Source organism: Coenobita brevimanus, chromosome 94 (assembly GCF_032717465.1).
Source record: "Coenobita brevimanus isolate Jiangsu-jjx chromosome 94, ASM3271746v2, whole genome shotgun sequence".
NCBI lineage: Eukaryota > Metazoa > Arthropoda > Malacostraca > Decapoda > Coenobitidae > Coenobita > Coenobita brevimanus.
In genome coordinates this window covers 9,144,786-9,157,726 of record NC_137047.1, presented here as the reverse complement: position 1 = coordinate 9,157,726, position 12,941 = coordinate 9,144,786, and the positions used below count along the sequence as shown (strand labels likewise).

Here is a 12,941-nt window from a genome sequence, read left to right as displayed (position 1 = left end):
ATAGGATGCTTTGAGATTCAGTGTTCGTATCGTCATCTTATCCATCGACAACTGAACCTGGTCATCATCTCATCACTGAACTAGCGGACACAGACGACTGAATTCATCAACCATTTGTGTCCGTTTTGAGATCCACTGTCGAGTCCTCATCACCATCCTATCTATGAACCAGCAGACAGTGACAGCTGAACCAAATGTAAGATATGAAGTTCCTATTTTGAGATCTACTGTAGCGTTATCATGTTGTCTTAGAACTAGAGGACATCGACAACAGAAAACTGACGACTATCACGTCATGTTTTGAGATTCGCTGTCAAGTTCTGATCATCACCTTATCTTTGAACTCAAGGACATCGACAACTGAATCACCGCAGAGATATCATATTTGTCATATTTTGAGATCTATTGTAGTCCCCGTCATCTTGACTTGACCCTAACTTAAAACTCACTCCCATACAGTTCGTAGGCATCCTTTTTTATTATATTTGTATTTATTTGTTTGTTTTTCATTGTTTTTTTACTCCTGGCGATTTAACTCAGTTCAACAGATACTTTTCGAACATGAGGGGTTAATCACAGCCTTCAACCCCTTGAATCCCGTGACGTATTAGTTTATCGTCGCTATTTCCAGACGATTTTATTCAGCTTAGGCGAGTCCCCTGGTACAGTTAAAAAAGATTATTGAAGGCTATATCTAAACCCCCTTGACAGAAAAGACTCTTACAGTTGAAAAAAATCTACAGGAAGAACAAGAAAAAAAAAAAATCCTGAGACAGAATGGGTTGACATCTTCACTACCAGTACAATAATAAAGAATAAAAATGCGTCATCGGATTGAAAAGATTTATCCCCCTCGGTCCGGTGACGGACTTTTATATTTTATTCTAGCTTTCTCTAGATTAATAAGTTCTGGAGAGATTTCAAGCTTTCACTACTAGACGTCTGTCGTCAGATTGGGTTTGCTAAGCCGACTCCGCTCTTTCTTTACCCCTGCGCAATTGTTGACTCTATACAGGGGTTTTATCCGCCCCTGTGTGGAGTACAACTCTCATGTGTGGGGAGGCTCCCCACATACAGCTCTTCTCAATAGGGTGGAGTCAAAGGCTTTTCGTCTCATTAACTCTCCTCCTCTTACTGACTCCCTTCAACCTCTGTCTCTTCGCCGCACTGTTGCATCTTTATCTCTTTTCTATCGCTACTTTAATGGTCACTGCTCCTCTGAACTGTCTGCTTGCATTCCTCCACCTCTACGACGTGCGCGTAGCACCCGTCTGGCAGCAAACTCCCATCCTTTTTCTGTCCAACTCTCTAATGCAAGAGTTAACCGTTACTCCCAGTCTTTCATTTATGCAATAGGTCAGCTCTGGAACTGTCTCCCTCTGTCTGTATTTCCTGCTGCCTATGATCTCCAGTCTTTCAAACGCAGTGTGTCCAGGCATCTCAAAATGATCGGATCTTGAATTTGGCTCTATACTGTATTTTGTTTTTCTCTTGGAGGGAACTGTTACTACGGGCTCATGGCCTCTGGTTCCTTCTTCCTCGCATAAAAAAAAAAAATGAATAAAATCGTCTGGCGGTAGCATGAATACAAAAAATTCGTCATCGAGCTGAAAACATCAACACTTAACTCTGAACATCGGCTCCTATGATTAACCTCTTCAGTCTCATGACGTACATTTCATTCTTGTTACCTTTACTGTAGGAGTTTTATTCAGCCTGAGGAGATACTCTGTAAAGAGCCTAATGGAGACCTGCTTCTATGCCTGTCACTATTAATGGCTTCACCAAAGTTAACAAAATCGTCTGAAGATAGCATGAATAACCTAAAAAAAATAAAGAAGGAATTTAAAAAATAAACTGCAAGGGAAACGGCACGCTCCTAATTTTTGGCAGACATTTTTGGAACGACTGGTTAGATCTGGTCTGCCTGCATGCCAAAGTGATCAACCTGCATCCCTTATTATAGAATGTAGTCAGCAAAGATACAGAGTTGCTTTGACTTGTCCCATCTTCATCTCTTATTTTAGAAAGTACTGTCAAAAATTGGGGCCTCGTTAGTTTTCTTTTCGCGACTGAACACTTTTTTTGTTTTTCTATTCTAACAAATATCAGATGACTTATATAATTTACGAGAGCATCCTCGTAGAGAAGAGATTAATTGGGGTTAAAGCTAACACATCAGTTTTGAAAGATATCTACCGTATCTTATGATGAATAAAATAGTCTGGATCATAACTATAGTACACAGTTATATTTTTATCCCTTTTCCCAAGATATTGATTCACAAAGTCAATTATTGTCGAAAATTACCTCAAACAGTCTTTAATCATATTGAAACATTTACGGAAATATTATACACGACATACAGTACAGCCAACATAAAATAAAAAACAGCCGTGATTAATTTTATCTCTTCAGTCAGTGTGCGTCAATCATACTCTTCAGGTTAGGAACGACTCCAAAATGGATGGGTTCGATACACTTTTCATTAATCGCTTCAGCGAGATCCACTCTAAGCTGAATAAAATCGTCTTGACTTCACTTCGCACCTTAGGGTGGGGTAAACCGGTTTCATGATCATCAGCATCGACCCAACCTCTTTTTCCAATTAACGAAGTTTGAGAAACCATCGACTGGGTCGTGATCGCCGCCCTAACCTCAAAGAGAGGGTCACCAGCATCCCAGTCATGCCTCAATAAAATATAATCACCTGTCAAAGCTCTGACTCCATTACTACCGGAGTTGCAATAAGTAAAACCGTCTGGTGGTAGCAAACATATGAAAGTCGCCAGTGGCGTACCCAGGAAGTTGAAAGGGGGGGGACTTTTTTTTTTTTTTTTTACTGTGCAGCCTATGACTGGCGAGCGCAGCGAGCCCGTACAGCTGGCGGGTTCGGGAGGGCGCTGTAAGCCCCCCCCCCCCGAGAATATTGTGCATTTTAGTCAGTTTTATGATCATTTTTAGGCCATATGGAATGGGTATACGACATAAGTATAAAATATTCTAAATTCGTTTTTAAGTATTCTGTGCCACTGGATTAAGATTCAGTCTCTCCAATAACCTTATACTACTAAAATTCAGATGTTCAAATATCGATCAAACAACTTTAAAACTGTAATAAACTAATAACAATAACATTAAAAAATTATGATAATTTAATCACTATATTAGTCTCAATTACAAACAGTTAAAGACAAGACACATCCAACATAATTTTCTTGATATATATATATATATATATATATATATATATATATATATATATATAGCAAAAAGGGGGGGGGCATGACCGCATGGCCCTTCCCCTCGGTACGCCACTGAAAGTCGCCGTACCGATGGGGTTAATATGAACATGATCATATCAGTTTACAGTACAATATGAATTACGTAAATTACTACAGTGCCACTACTCTGTGTGTTAGTAATTTGGCAGATTCACAATGCATTATTTCTGGCATAATGATTCCTTACCTTTACAGTATGGTAGTGGAAGAATTAGCATGGGTCACAGCTTTTATCCCAGCACATCCTACTCCATCCCATATTCCCTCCAACCACATATCTCCATCAGCTACTGAAGATACCATAAGAATGTATGCTGTTTACTTGTGCATATCAAATAACATAAGGCAAAATGTGATAATATTCATTGTATTCAACACAGTAATGACTATATGAGAATGAAAAAGCCTGTCACTGAAAATGATTTGGTTGTTAATATTAAACAAAACAGGTTATTATATACATGTATATTACTGGCACCATGAGTTCATATGACATACTGGTACATTTGTAATTCGGAATTACCTGTACAGCAAACCAGAGTACTGCTTATGCTGAACACCCTATGATGGTCCCTAATTCCAGGATCAAAACCTCATTCAAAGCATTCATGTACATCATTATCATCATTGCCATCACCATCATTCTGACCTCTTTTTAAGGCTAGGGTGATGTAGGATCATGACACAAGGAGCAAGAAAGCACGAATGCAGGAGAAATATCGACACAATGACCAAGAAATGGGCCATTCACATTTAACATACCATACGACATTTCAAAAAAAAATATATATATATAGTTTTTTTTTTCTGCTACTAGACAGTATTACAAAAAAAGCACCCTCAGAGAAATAACAAATATGTTAAATAATCTAAGTTTGTACACTTACTGTGAACTGTACGAAGCACCGTACACATGATTACAGCATTGTTTGATTTTCGTAAAACTCTAATAATCTTTAGACAGTTCCTTTACAAAACACGGAAGATGGTATTAATTATAATACCGAATTATTTACGTTACATATGAATTGATACTTCAGAAAAATATATATACATGAGGATTTCTCAATGGGTAACTCTCTCTCTCTCTCTCTCTCTCTCTCACACACACACACACACACACACACACACAAACAAACAGACACACACACACACAAATATCAACAGACAGTTGGGAATATTTCTGATGGTCAAGAGTAGTCTTAATGCTTTATATATGCACATAAATTGTCATTATCACCTAATTACTAGTATATATAGTCTCTTAGCCCTGCATTTTTCTTAGTTTTTAATGACTCTATTAATGAGCACGACGTACCACAACAGCAACATAATTGTTAACGTTAAGTCACTGTAGTTACCACAGCCACATCACGGGCTGATACCAATATATGCTCACAAGGGAAGTATGCTAAGCGTCACAAATCTTTCGTCTTCTTCACATGGCCCGGATATCTAGTTTTTTTTTTTTCCCCTGTACCGAGCGCCGTCTTAGAGCCTTTGGATTTGGCACGGTTATTCAAGGATCATACATGCAGTCAACTAATATCAACTTAGCAAACCATAACGTTCACTTGGTTGGCGGATGAAGGAGTGACAGGGTGGGTCTCACTCGCACCGCCAATACGTATGGATGGAAGCGAGGGGTTGGAGGCGACACCACGTCATCAGGAGGTGGAGAGGACGACGACGACGGAGCTACAGATGACGACGTGACAGGTGCGGCTGGAGACGATGGAGAGGACGTGGTGGAGATCGTGGTGGTAGTGGATGTGGTGGTGACGGAGTGGTTAGGGGGCGAACAGCGAGTAACCACAGATGGAGAAGAGTAGGACAAAGATGGCGACGAGGATGTAGACGATGGGGAAGGTGGACGTGGGGAATGTGGGGAAGGCGGGGAAGAGGGGAGGGCTAAATATCGATAACGCAGTGGTGGAGTGTCCATATCAGGTGGGGACAGTGGTGACCCTCTCTGACTTGACATGTTGCGATTGCCCCTGGAGGTGTTATTGTTATTATTTGCACTGTTGTGATCCCTCGCCTCATCCTGCCGCTGCTGCCATTCCAGGACAGAGTTGAGGAGCTTGATGTACCTGATGGTGAGCCGCAAAATCTCGTTCTTGGAGAGCTTCTTGTCGGGTGGGTGTGTAGGGACCAGCCGGCGAAGCTCAGCAAATGCACCGCTCACATTCTGTTGACGCCAACGCTCCCTGGTGTTGGTGAAGACTTTTCTTATGCTCCTTTGCGGCCCCCCGCCCCCTCCACCACCGCCGCCATGCTCCTCACTGCACACGCTCACCCCACGCTCCTCACCCCCGCCCACTTCCACCACTATCCCACCCTCATTCTCGCCATCACGGCCACACCCTGTAAATTTACCCATCATCATCCTAACGCTAAATCCTACAAGAAAAATGCGTATACACTGTCTAAGTTTGTATATCAAGAACGACAATATGCAGAATGAATGCGTCAATACATACGATAAATGTTAATTAACAGGTATACTGAAGGTTCCAATATTACTGGTTACAATGAATTCTAATATGCATACCTAATGCTATTATACAGTACATACCGAATACTGCACTGCTTAATATCACTAAACTCTGCATGCCGCTGTATTAACTGAAAATCATGTAAGAATTTATGCATATATACGTGTGTGTGTGTGTGTGTGTGTGTGTGTGTGTGTGTGTGTGTGTGTGTGTGTGTGTGTGTGTGTGTGTGTGTGTGTGTGTGTGTGTGTCCGTCTGTCTGTCTGTTTAAAGTACGGACCATGACCACGGCGCCATGGCAAGTAGCGTCGGTGAAGCTGACGACTGGGGTGGTCCTGAGTGGCGTTGGAGTCGTCGCCATGGTCGTCCTCACTGGTGGAGTCGCGAGTGTCGTCTGAGAGGTCGTCCCCGAGGTCGAGGTCGCTGCTGTCGCCCCCGCTACACCCGCATCCGCACCCGCCCCCACACCCACACACACCGCGCGGGGAGGTCTCGTCCTCAACCTAGTCGACCAAACAAACGCCTACACTGATTCTGGAGACTTCGTAACACCTCTTTCTTAGCTATTTATTCTGCACATTACATAACACCTACATTGATAAACGTATTCTAAAGGCTCTGAGATTTTTGTAACACCCATTTCTTAGCTATTTATTCTGCACATTACTTAACACCTACATTGATAATCGTATTCTAAAAGACTTTGGAAATTTCGTAACACCTCTTCCTTAGCAATTTATTCTGCACATTGCTACACGCGTACACTGATGGTCGTGTTCTAAGTGGCCGTGGAGATTTCGTAACATCTCTTTCTTAGCTACTTATTCTGCATATTACCCCTCAATATCCGCTTGTATGTCACTGATGCAAAGTATGTCGCTATTAAAACGATATACAGTACCTGCAAATAACACAAAAGAGAATGTGATGTAACATGCAAAATACATTTCTAAGGAGGATGTGTTACGAAGCTGCGTACATCATTTAGAATAAGGGTCTGACAAAAATCAGTTGGGCATTTTTAAAGGCATTCTCGTAACGCTTTACCTTGACGAGTTACGGTAATTTGCAAGTTACACCTTACTTTTATCTAATATGACTTTGATCTGAACAAAAATTTGTTATTGTCAAGAAGACTTAAAAAAAAAAAAAAAAAAAAAAAAAAAGTTTTATGCCTGGTATCCGCGAAGAGTTAAGGCGTTGCCCCTGGGTAGAGGACTTTTGGATTGGAGCATGTAGCATTTTATGACCGGATGCCCTTCCTGATGTCTACCAAGGACCCTTCGGTGGATTCGACCATCGACTCTTCGGTCAGAGCGCAGCGCTCTAACCCACTGAGCCACGGCTGCTATAGAACAGCATGGAATATATATATATATATATATATATATATATAAGGCTGAGTGCAAGAAGGCCAAGGGCCAATGTCAAAAATTACTTATATGGAGCTAAGGGAACCAGGGAGCTTGTAAAATATAGGTCTTTCAGTGCTACTCGTACAAAGGCCAATGTCGCCAGAGTCCTAGGAAGGATGCTATAAAACAACTAGAACACGGACCACAGAAACTTGCGCCTAAAAAGCTGAAGGACCTAACTGATCTTCCTCTGATTTCTGCTGGAAGTAGACATTTCTACAGGAGTATACAGGCAGCAGATGGTGTAGATGATTCTTTAGATGATGACACCAGTGTAATTTCTCATTGGTCTTTAAATACTGAAAAATGAGATCTTGCTAATGCTTCAATTCTGGAATGATTTTTATGAAAAAAAAATATATATATAATTTTCAAATTTTTGTTTATAAACAATGGAAATATTAACTAAGATAAGGAAATTACACTTAGGTAAATTTAATATTTAGTTAAAAACATGTAAAAATAATTTTATTTTCAAAATGTGCTAATTATTACCGAATATGAAAAAATTATCAGAGGAAAATATTGTTTAAATTTAATTATTTTTTCCCAATGCAAAGCAGCTTTTAGTTACTGAAAAAAGGCATTATGTGATTGCTACTTGGCTTAAACAACAAAGAAAAAATTACATTTATGTCTCTTCTTCTTAGCTGAATTTTACTAAAGTCTGCAAACTTTTAAATGCATTTTTCTCAAAACCTCATTTTTTGACATTGGCCATTCTTGCACTCAGCCCTATATATATATATATATATATATATATATATATATATATATATATATATATATATATATATATATATATATATATATATATAATAATATATATATATATATATATATATATATATATATATATATATATATATATAGTATATAAGGAAGCGGTACGCGCAACGAAATCTATGTACGTCAACAAAAACATAGCCTATTATCTGGTCTACTATTGTGGCACTGGATCTTAATGGAAGGCTGAGAGCTTACCGAACTAATTATATTGCTTCAAGTACAAACCAGAATGATTAATAACAAAAGTTTACTGCTGACATTCTTAAAAGTGAAAAGTTACCAGAGTAAGAATAAACGTTGTATTACATAAGGTGATTTTTCAGTGTGTTGCATTATCTCGGGGAACAATTCTGGAGCAAATATGTATTGTATGAACATAACCCCCTAAATATATATATAGACAAAATGTATAAGGAATTCAAATACGAAAAACAAGTTCTTGCATGTAACTACTCAAGGCGGATCCAGCACACGTTTACAGCGGAAGAGCGCGGAGAGGCTTTTTTTTCTGCATTTATCTTCCTTTACGATAAATATATAGTGAAAATACTGTAAATTTGCAGTTTCAATTCACAGACACAGCTAGAATGACACACCAATCAGGTAAAAAAAAAAATCACAAGAACTGGATAACGCGCGCAGTATTATCGTTGTTTTATACAAAAAATATATAAACGTGTTTTTCAAAATAGATAAAATGGGAGTTCCAGACTCCTTTGACCTCCCCCCCCCCTCATCTGCTACTGACTACTGTTGATGAAGATTAAGCATTATGATTCAATATAATTGGAAATTATTAAAATGATTATATACGGCAGGAAATGGGTAGGAACAAGAATGATAATACTGCACTGAAAAAAAAAAAAAAAAAAAAAAAGGAAAAATAAGAGGTGAAAGAAACAAAAACTATTAGTGACGGATGTATGTTAGTAGCAGACTAGCAAATGATTAACATGATGAGGTACCATCAAAACGTTATTTCATATCCAATCGTTTCCTTGACAAAAAAGTTACTGAAAGTAAATAAACCTCAACGGAAAACACTTATTCTAAATCAAATGAAACTTGAAGAGTATCGTGTATTTAAAAATATAGTTTCCGTGCCCGTAGATTTCTTGAAAAAATTTTCTCAATAATCTTGGTACTATTACATCTTTAACATCTAAATTTAGTTTCATAATTTGTCACATTTAATGATCATCCTGTAATTTTCGCTCTTTGCTAAAAAAAAAAAAAAATCAGTCTCATCACTAGTTTAGAATACGCACAGCTTGTGAATTATGCCTATTTATACAGCCCATGCTGTGTAGGCTAGTTACAGAATTAGTGTCAGCGACTTTTTGCTCTGTTTTATCACAAACAAAACACATCAGCAATACCCAACCAACCTTGTCCATCATCTGGCCGGCGTTTATGTATATACTTTACCGGCGAGACAAAACTTCTTTCGTTACCAACACTCGTGTTATTTTCCAGGACAAGTTCACCTCAGGGCGCTGCCACCTGAACCTCCCACTTGACACGACAGCCGAGGGGAAACACTTACCCGTTTCCCCTCGCCGGCCATCACACCAGTTCGAGCCATTGTTGACAAATCGAGGGAAAAGGAGGTGGGTGGGCGGGGCTAAGGCATCGCCAGCCAATCCCGCGCCACTCCCATATCCCCCTTCTCCCAGCCCGACCAATAGAGTGCCGATATCCGTTACGTCGCGCAATGTGACTGGCCCACGAGGGAAAGCTATTGATTTTAAGTGACATAATAGATTCTCATGGAATATAAAACTGTTTCCCATGGGTATTAAGGGAATCAATTTGCTGGTTATTACACCCCGCACACCAGGATCATAAACTCGCCATCATAAAGACGCGATTATGGTCACCAGTACATACACCCTCATGAATTGAAGATGAGGTTTACACTTGGTTTTGGTTACATCTACTACCGTACTTTGTTACTTATTACTTTATACTCCGTAACGTTTACACCTAAAACTGTTGTATTGACTATTTCCATACAATGCATTTTTACAATTCAAGTTGTAGGCCTACGTACATATATATTTTTTCTAATCTGCACAGTCGAACGAGATCAATCAGCTCAAGTGAGACCTACCGCACTGATGCGGTTAAACAATTTCCATTAGTCTCCTCCACTAAGATAACGTCCTTCTTATTCCAATCTATCAATCACAGACTATTTTATTTAGCTCACGGGACGCCTCTCAGAGAAGGAATTAACTGTCCATGAAAATGGCTTACAAGTAAGGTATTCGGGTAGTTTATAACCTCTTCATTACGAGACGTCCTTCCTCAGCTGAGGTAAGTCGTCTTGCTGTTGCAAGAACAAGATTTTTAAATTCGACACTGGCATGAAATGGTTAATGGTGATTGTTACTAACTCCTTCACTACGAATGGTCCTTCTTAATCTAAATGAATTCGTCTTGCAGTGGAAGACAGTATATCAGGGCTGGTGTGATGAAACCTCTATCTTTACCATCCTAAAAAACAATTAACCTTCTCGTAAAAAAAAAAAAAAAAAAAAAAATGGGAGGGGGATAAGCTTGGAACACTGGAATACTATATAGTAAGGTGACAAAAGCGCTCATAAACTATACATAATTATACACATGCATCAAATTAAGTTCTGTTCCCAGAACACTCATATATATATACATACATACAGTATATACATAAGGTGACCGAGTCCAGCTTTTAGGCGGGACAGTTCCACTTCTTGACGTCTGTCCCGCTTATTTAATTGCAACTAAATGTCCCGCTTTTTTAGCAAATTATCTTACATGTCCCGCTTTTAGAAAATTACTATTACATTAGATGTAAGATGATCTTCTTTAATGAAGCTATGATGAATTAGTGAAATTATGCATAATCCAAACCAAATGAAATATCGAATTGTTAATATAGACTCTGTTATACTCATTGACAACTTTGGACGGCCATTCACCGTACCATACGATATGTTCGGAGTTTGTCTGAGACTCAGGTGTTTGATTAGCACCCTCAGGATGAGGTGATGCTCTCTCTCTCTCTCTCTCTCTCTCTATATATATATATATATATATATATATATATATATATATATATATATATATATATATATATATATATATATACACACACACACACACTTGACAATGTCCCGCTTTTAGCTCGAGTAAATCTGGTCACTTTATATATACAAACATTATATATATATATATTCATTCATTTATTCATCATCCAATCCTACGTTGCCCCATGAGGAGCGTAGGATCCCAGAGCTAGGCAAGTTGGTCCTGACATTTAAGATGAGAGTGACCAGCTTCACTCATCCCTGAGTGGCGGTACGTGAGCAACAAACCCCAACCACCCCATGGATATAAACCTTCATCGGCTTAATCCGAGTGGAGCGTCATAATTATCCACTAATCCACCAGTCGCCAAAATTTGGTTATATGGTTACCACCCAGCGTAGTAAATGGTTTCCTGGAGTATAGGACACCATTTGGCTTGTCACTCAGTGTAGAGTCACCCACAGGCAGAAGGAAGAGGAAAGAATGAAGGAAAGAAAGACAGAAGAGGATGAAAGAGAAGAATGATGGAGAAGAGGAAAGGGAAGACACCCGAGAGCACCACTACATCGAGTGAGTGGACGGTGAGCGCCCCCACTTACCACATAAACCACATGTTTGTTTTATTTATTTATTTACCAGTATATATTATGAAAAGGAATACCAGGGTTTTAAACAGCATCATCTTGATTTATTTGGCTAACGTTTCGTTAACAACACGTACCATCTTCAAAGCCTAAAAACATAAAACACCGACATTGTAGAACTGATAAAAGATATTTTAACAAACTACTTTTACATACAGTGTAGAAACCATTAACAATACAGACCTAATAGTAACTACTAAACCAATTAATAAATAGCTAAACGAAATAATTAACAGTAGTCAAGCTATGATACGAGTAAATGTGTGTGTGTGGATGTATATAATGGGTGTGTGTCGTGCTGTCTCGGCTACCCCCTTTTGGAGGGGAAGCTGCGTAGGTACATAGATGGGTAGTCAGTATACGAAATAAATGGCCTGTGCATAATTAAAGGTACTATTCTGGTTACACACGGAGGAAAAAAAAAAAAAAAGTCATGAAATAATCACAATTAAATTAAATAAGTGTATAAAATAAACAAGGATAAACTACTCTAAACAGGACCAGTAAAAAAAAAAAATGCATAAAATAAATATGATTTGCTAAAACTTCCTAACTAAAAACACTCCAGATATTAAACAATGCAATCAGTTATAAAATATCATTTATGAAGTTCTTAAGATAAAGTAAACTGCAAATAAAAAATAGTGCATAACAATTGGAATAAAGATTACCCTTACATAAATGAAAATTGTGCATATAAAAATAATTTATACCTAAACAGGCAGAGACAGAGGGTAATCCCTTATTTTGCATCACTAAGTTATTTACCGTAACTTTAGAAGCATTGCAGATCTACTGAAACTTCATTGTTTCCTGCAATTGATTTATCATGGTATGACAGCCATGACTCCAATATTAACAGTTCCATGTCTGACGTGCTGCTGCCGCCAACTGGAAACGAGTTTGAAGACATGGGGTGATCTTGAGTGCGCGAATGGTCTCGAATCGCGGAGAACGGGGGTTTGGTGTACGGACGCCCTGTCCTAACAGACTTTCCAAAGTGTTCAAAAATTCCCGTCCTAAGGTGCCTCCTTGTCTTTCTGTAATAAAATGCATCACAGCTGTTGCACTTATACCTGTATACGATAGATGACTGCAGATCCTTAGGAACCCGATCCTTGAATTGAATAACTCTGCATCGTTCGACTGGCTGTAAAAATTACTCTGTGGTCTAAGGTTAAAATTCGCGCAGAATCTTCGAATTCTCTTACGAACGGAGTAGCGTTGTTTACCTGTAAA

At 38.8% G+C, this 12,941-nt stretch overlaps 1 protein-coding gene across 1 annotated transcript; it reads right to left on the bottom strand.

Moving 5' to 3' along the window:
- Positions 1–4,854: 4,854 nt before the first annotated feature.
- On the bottom strand, positions 4,855–9,571 carry LOC145412994 (uncharacterized). Its single transcript, XM_080282815.1, has 3 exons — positions 9,533–9,571; positions 6,063–6,285; positions 4,855–5,651 (listed from the first exon to the last, which is right to left on the bottom strand). The coding sequence occupies exons 1-3, from the start codon at positions 9,569–9,571 to the stop codon at positions 4,855–4,857; spliced, it is 1,059 nt and encodes a 352-aa protein (XP_080138941.1).
- Positions 9,572–12,941: the final 3,370 nt, after the last annotated feature.

Bases quoted from the DNA above. Each gene is read 5' to 3' on its own strand.
- LOC145412994 (XM_080282815.1), bottom strand. From the start codon at position 9,571: ATGGCTCGAACTGGTGTGATGGCCGGCGAGGGGAAACGG. The intron at 6,286-9,532 runs GTAAGTGTTTCC...TTGGTCGACTAG, and splicing joins TGGCCGGCGAGGGGAAACGG to GTTGAGGACGAGACCTCCCC. The intron at 5,652-6,062 runs GTCCGTACTTTA...GTAAATTTACAG, and splicing joins GCCATGGCGCCGTGGTCATG to GGTGTGGCCGTGATGGCGAG.